We start from the raw sequence: 6,495 nt of genomic DNA, 5'->3' as shown, positions 1-6,495 counted from the left end.
TTCAGTGTTTTTTTTTTTCATTTCATCTTCATCTTCTTAAGCCTCTTTTGAGCCACGTACCCACCAGAATGCCTTGAAATTGGTGGGCTTAGATAGTGCAAATATGTAGTCTGTTTTGAGTGCCAGTTGCCAGGCGGATGGTGTTTCCATGAGCAGAGGAGCAATATTAGTCGTAGTGGGTGGTGGGAATCTGGGCCGATCTAAAAATATCTAGGATCTGGGATGATCGAGCGCAGGTTCCGCTGCGAAGCATCTGCCAAGGAAAGTTGCTTCGATTCGATTGGGATGAGCATTTCAAAAACCGACGAGCAACCACCATGTTCGCCACCAGGCCACGCCCAACCCCCAAGCCCCGCGCACACAGCCTCGTCGAGCAGGAGGATGGTCAGCAGCACCCAGCCCAGGCGAAGATGCTCCGCTCCCGGTCCTCCGACGAGATCCGGCGGAGAACGAGCCAGAAGGAGCGGCTGCCCCAGCTGGCCGAACGCCCCGCCCGCCGACTCAGCCAGCCCCACGCCGACGGCGGCCAGCAGCATGCGCCACGCAAACTGCACAACCGGGCCTCCACCCCGCTCTTCAGCCTCGCCATGCCCGCCGAGCACGACCCCCACCGCGGGCCAGACGCCCTGCTCTCCAGGCCATCCACCCCGAGCCTGCTCCAGCGGATCAAGGCCGGCCTCACCCCCAAGTCCTCCTTCGCCTCCGCCGAGCCGTCCCCGGAGCACTCCGCAGAGATCCTGCCCGTCCCCAGCCGGAAGCCCAGCCCGGGCACCGCAAAGTCCGCCAGCGAGCTCCAGCTGGCCTACTTCGATCTGAGCCAGAGCAGCGACAAGTCAGCACGTTCCTCTTCTTTTCTGGCCGCACTCGCTGAGCTGCGCCTCACCATAGCACAGATCGATCTTCCCCCTCTACCGCTCCCAGTCCGACTCCCTGGGCCAGCACCACCGCCAGACCATGGAAGAGCTCCGCCCCGCCGCACCCCTCGCCACCCCAGCACCCGCCCCGCCCCTGCTCGCCCGCTCCTTCAGCCAGGTCCGCCTCGGAAGCCCCATCGCCCACCGCACCTCCGAGCTCTTCAACCGCTCCCTCGGCCCCTCCTCCCCCTCCGCCGCCGCCCGGGAATACAACCGCGAGCCCTTCGCCGCCGGTGCCGACCTCCCCCGCCTCAAATCTGCCACCGCCGCTTCCGCTTCATCTTCCAACACTACCCAGCACACAGTCTCCAACAAGCTCAGGCGGCCGAGGACCTCCGCGTCCCACCACCAATCCCAGCCCCTCATCGAACTTGCCAAAAGTATTCCACCCTCCCCTCCCCTCTCTCTATCCACACATACAGACAATTTTAATGAGGGAGGGGTTTTTTTTATTGGACAGAATCAGACAATAAGGACAAGGAGCCGGCCAAGACCAGCGGGAAGCTGAAGCCGCTGGCACGAGCGACGGACGACGAGAGCGAGGAGACCTATCTGAGCCGGCTCGGGACACAGATCGAGAAGAGCAAGATCCCGAGCGTGTTGGCGTCGAGGTAAGCCCCGCTCCTCAAACCAGTCTCCCCAGCGGAAATCGAGCGCTACTGATCAAGACGTGGTATGTGTCTCTGGGGTGGATCAGTAATGATCCGTTCCATCTCGCGGCGCTGACCAAGTACATGGGCTCGTTCGAGTTCAGCCACGACCCGATCGACCTGTCCATCCGCAAGCTGCTCATGGTCGTCGATCTGCCCACGGAGACCCAGCAGATCGACCGGGTCATCGAAGCCTTCGCCAAGCGCTACGTCGACTGCAATCCCAAGCTCTTCGCCTCCCCCGGTCGGTCCCTCCTCTCCATACCCCTGACGGACTGCTGCTGATATCTGGTGTGAGAGCACCCGCCGACAGACCAAGTGTATATCCTCGCCTTCTCGATCATCATGTTGCACACCGATGCGTTCAATAAATCTAACAAGGCCAAGATGAGTCGCGCTGATTACGTCAAGAACACCCGGATGGACGGGATCCCAAACGAGCTGCTAGAGGTGGGTCTCTCCCTCCGCCCATCCCATCACGGCACACACATCACTAACAATGCGCGTGTTTCAAAGTACATATATGACAATGTCACCTTCACGCCCTTCGTGTATGTAGATCCCGAACGGAACATCACGGGGCAGAAGATGACCCACACCCACCAACAGCCGAACGACGGGATGAGCACGTCGTTCTTCAACCTGGGCGGAAATGTGAACAACATGACGCCGATCCTGCAATCGAGCAGCATTCTCCCGGGGGGGACGAAGGAGGGCAAGGGCAAGCTAGATCCGTACCAGCTGATCGCGAAGGGCTCCACCCACGAGCTGCGTCCAGACCTCGGCGCGGTCATCCCGAGCCGCAACCCGTTCAGCTTCACCGGCTCGGTGTCCTGGTTCGACTTCAAACGCCTGCGAGAGTCGTTCAACCCGGCCAAGTCGGTCATCATCCAGGTCGTCAACTTGGTCCCGACCACCAAGCCCCACTCGATCTTCAAGCTCATCGAGTCCGAGGACGCCGCCGCCGACGAGCCCCTCCTCTCCAGGAAGCCATACGAGGACAACGGGAACCCGGACTCGAGGACGCTCAACCTCGCCGCCTCCCCCGGCGCCGTCTACCCCGGCTTCCTCAACCTTCGCGCAATCAAGGTCGGCCTCGTCCACCTGAAGATCGACGCCTTCACCCCCTTCTCCACCGCCCCGCCCGCCCCCCTGCCCCCCTCCTCCAACACCTCCAACACCACCTCCTTCGCACAGCCCAATCACTCTGGCGCAGGAGCAAGCAGCAACCCGATCAACGAGCTCAGCATGGCCAAGAACGTGATCTCGAAGAAGTGGAAGCTGTTCTGCGTCTTGCTCACCGCCCGCCAACTCATCCTCATCGTACGTCCTCTTTTCCGCCCCATCCTGACCGTGTGGGTTGAGAGAAACACGCTGTTTGTAGAAGGATGTCGGGCTGGCCGCCGAGTTGCAGGAGTCCATCAAGCTCGCCGGGTTCAGAAACCAGGCGAACCCCGAAGACCAACTCGTCGTCCGGATCACCGGGCTCAAGCCTGATCTCGTGCTCTCCTTGGACGGCGGCGTCGCGCTCATGGACTCGTTTGTTGCTCTCATACCTCTTCCGTCGGGGGTGTGCTGACTTGTTCGTTGGTGCAGGGATTATCAACGCAGGCCTTGCACGTTTCGGCTGATACTTACTAAGGATCTGAGTCTGTTGATGGGCGTTGATGACAATGAGGACATGAATTCGTGGATCAGTGAGTCCACTACGCAGAAAGTTTATGCATGTGGGAGGGAGCGATGAGACTGATAATTATGATGGATCCACAAAGCGCACATCAACTATGCGGCGACGTACAAGACCCATCGGCTGCCCTTCTGGCCCAGCCACACCTACCAGGCGAGTCCCCGTCCATCGATGTCCAGCACCCCGGTCGCAGGGAACTCTTCCCGGGTTTATCAGCGCGCCGCGCTTAATGGGGCCGAGTCTAATCCGTCCAATAACGAGGACAGCTCTGAGAGTCTGCTCTCTTCCTCTTCCCTCCGTCATCATCATCATCAGCAGCAGCACCAACACCAGCATCAACAGTATCAGCATCAGCAGCAAGAGAGTAGAAGGACTTCGCTAGATAGGGCCCCCATCTCCCGCAGCTCCTCCTTCTCCAACTCCCTCTTCGCCGCTAGACCCTTCGAGATCGGCCCCAACTTGATCGGCGAAAGCCCGCGCTCGAGCAGCGTCCATTCGCAGCGTCATTCGACGGTCTCGTCGACCAATCTTCTGTCGCATTGGGACCTTGTCAGAGTAGGCCACATCCAACCCAGCTTTTCTCAGGCACGATCAGAGGTTGACGCCCATGGGTTTTTCTTAGGCCCAGATCGTGAGTCTGGAGGGCCAGATCCTGGCGGCCAAGACGGAGCTGAACGAGGATTTGCGACTGGCGCGCAACCTGGCGGTGCTGACCCCGTTCCAGTTCTCGACCCGGTCGAAGCTGCAACTGGCGATCATGCCGGTGGCCAACCGGGTGCGCAACTCGCGCAGCCAGCTGTCCAAGCTCGTCTGTTACCGGGAGATCTTCGTCCGCGACCTGGCCCTGTCGATCGCCGGCTCGGCCGAGTCTGCACCCGCCGCTGCAGCATCCTCGCGGACTACGACGGCTCACGCGGCCACGCCCAGACTCTCCGATACTGTCTCCTCCACCGGATCCAGAAACCCGCATCCTGCTGGCCCGGAGGAGATCAGGATCCGCAACTCGGTCGAGCGCGCCAGCTCGGCCGGAGGTGACCACAGGGACCTCCTGCTCAGTCGCGCCAGTCGCGCACAGTCCGTCAGCTCCACCCGGATAGCCTCCGGGGTCGTCCATATCCCGGAGGACCAGGCCGTCGTCCGCCCCGAAGAAACGGACCGAACAGGAGACCCACGGCCCCTCGAAATCATCTCTCGACCCGTCGTCGAGCCCGGCGCTGTGCTTGCCACGCCTCATCCTCCTGCCGCTGCCACATCGCACGATCTGTCGGCCTCGGCATCCTCCTCCTCCACCGTCGTCCTGCCTGCGCCCCCCTTCCCGCACCGCCCCGCGCACCTCCATCCGACGTCCTCCGCGGTCCTTCTCTCCACACACCCCACCCTCGTCACCTCGCCCGTCCAGATCGACGGCATCGACGAGGCGGGCGAGGAGGAGGAAGAGGAGGAGGACGAGGGCCCGGACGCCGAGGAAGTGCTGGCCTGTCTGCGCAAAGTCGGCCGCCACCCCCTCGCCGGCCTCAAGGGCCCGTCCGACACCATCCTCAGTCGGCCTTCTCACACCCACGACGCCGGGCCCCCCTCTTCTGGGGCGGCTACCTGGGGCGTCGCCATCGGCCGGTCCCGATCCGGAACCTCTATCTCTGGCCGCTCCGCACGCGACACGCCTCCCGCCGGCCCTGGCGCCCCGTTGATGAGCACCACGGGGTCGACGCGGTCGATCGTCAAGATCCCCTTCCTCTCCTCCTCCTCCCACGCCGCCTCGCGCAAGAACCCGCCCGTCTCCGCCGCACTCTTCGACCCCCCTGCTCCTCCTCCACCATCCATGCCCAGCGCCTCCCGGCCGGCCGAGCTTGACCAGCAGCATCACCAGCACATCCTGCGGCTGTCGGCCTCCGCCTCCGCCGCCTCCATCCACTCCTCCGCCCACACCACCGCGTCCACCATCACGCCGCTGCCCGGCAAGCCCTCCCTCCTCGGCCCGCCGGCCAAGCCGGCCAAGAGCCCCGCCCGCGCCGCCGCCCGCGCCCGCATGCTCGACAAAGCCCGCCTCGTCGCCGCCTCTTGTCGTCCGTTCTCTGCCGTCGGGTCTTCTAGTGGCACGGGTCGGAGCGCCAAGCTCTCCACAGCCTCCCTCTCCCCCCCTCTCGCCTCCCCTCCCCGTCCCCCCGCACCACCAGCGACCAGTCCCCGGCTGCTGTCCCCCATCCTCTCCCCCTCCTCCCACGACCAGCTCTCCTCCGCTTCCTCCCTCCCCATCGCCTCCAGACCCCATCGCAGCCGCTCCGACTCCCGCGCCCGCCCCGCCACCGGCTCCGCCACCGGCTCCGCCTCCGCCCTCGGCTTCCCACCCCCACCCCCACCCGCCGCCAAACGGTTCACCCAGGCCTGGGGACTCCCCTGACTCCTTCCCCCTTCTCTTCTTTCGGACGCTTTGCGTGTTTGTAGTTCGTCCTGGTGTCTGTGTGTTTTTTGTGTTTGTTTGTCCGTGGCTGCCGGCCGCGCCGCCGTCTCCGCTGTTGTATATCATGTGTGTCTCTATGCCATGTAATTTGGCGCTAGCTTATCGCAGTAACTCCCTCTCCGGGAGGCCGGAGTTCGGAGGTCGGCTGGTCGTACGGGGGGTATCTCATTTGGGTGGGGCTTAAGTTTGGGTGGTGGCCAAGCCACCCCTCCGGGACTTACGCTAACTTAACAAAGTCCCCCCTATGCGGGGCTGAGTGGTGAACGAAGTGCCGCCGACCCTAACTTGACACAAGTCCCCCCTGGTGGGAGGCTCGCTGTGGCTGGCCGCGAAGCGGCCCCTCCCGCAGGGAGGGACTTGTGCACAAAGTCAAAATTTTGGCTGAGAAAGAAATCACCAATGGCTGGAGGAAAAATACTTAGCATCACCCAGCCTCCCCCTCAGCTCCTGTGGACCTGCCCCAGAGCCAAATTACACTTCTCAATCTCAGCTTTCAAATGGCGCTGGTCTCATCTCCCCAATGCTTATCATTTTTGCTGTACTAATGTTTTAAAAATAAAAAAACACAAAGAAATGTAAACCAAGGAATTACAACCATCATGCCTTGTGGATATTGGATTCACAAGCCTGCAGATATCTGCAGATCCTACACCTGTAGCCACCCAATTGTTGCAGATAGGATATTCAATTGTGCATATTATCAGAAAATCCAAAATTGGATCTTCAGTGCAATGGAATATCCTCCAGGATTCCTTTGACCTCCAAAATGGATTCCTTCAATTAGTT

General features: G+C 61.6%; 1 protein-coding gene across 1 annotated transcript; it reads left to right on the top strand.

Annotated features, from left to right (window-relative positions):
- Positions 1–317: 317 nt before the first annotated feature.
- On the top strand, positions 318–5,649 carry PtA15_4A598 (uncharacterized protein; the record flags this gene model as incomplete). Its single annotated transcript, XM_053168498.1, has 10 exons — positions 318–832; positions 894–1,294; positions 1,375–1,525; positions 1,612–1,808; positions 1,878–2,014; positions 2,081–2,887; positions 2,949–3,103; positions 3,161–3,261; positions 3,337–3,806; positions 3,874–5,649. 10 exons carry the CDS (start codon positions 318–320, stop codon positions 5,647–5,649), a joined length of 4,710 nt encoding a protein of 1,569 aa, XP_053019702.1.
- Positions 5,650–6,495: the final 846 nt, after the last annotated feature.

This window comes from Puccinia triticina, chromosome 4A, assembly GCF_026914185.1.
Source record: "Puccinia triticina chromosome 4A, complete sequence".
Taxonomy (NCBI): Eukaryota; Fungi; Basidiomycota; class Pucciniomycetes; order Pucciniales; family Pucciniaceae; genus Puccinia; species Puccinia triticina.
The sequence above is the reverse complement of the archived record's forward strand: the minus strand, read 5'-3'. Positions and strand labels throughout refer to the sequence as shown.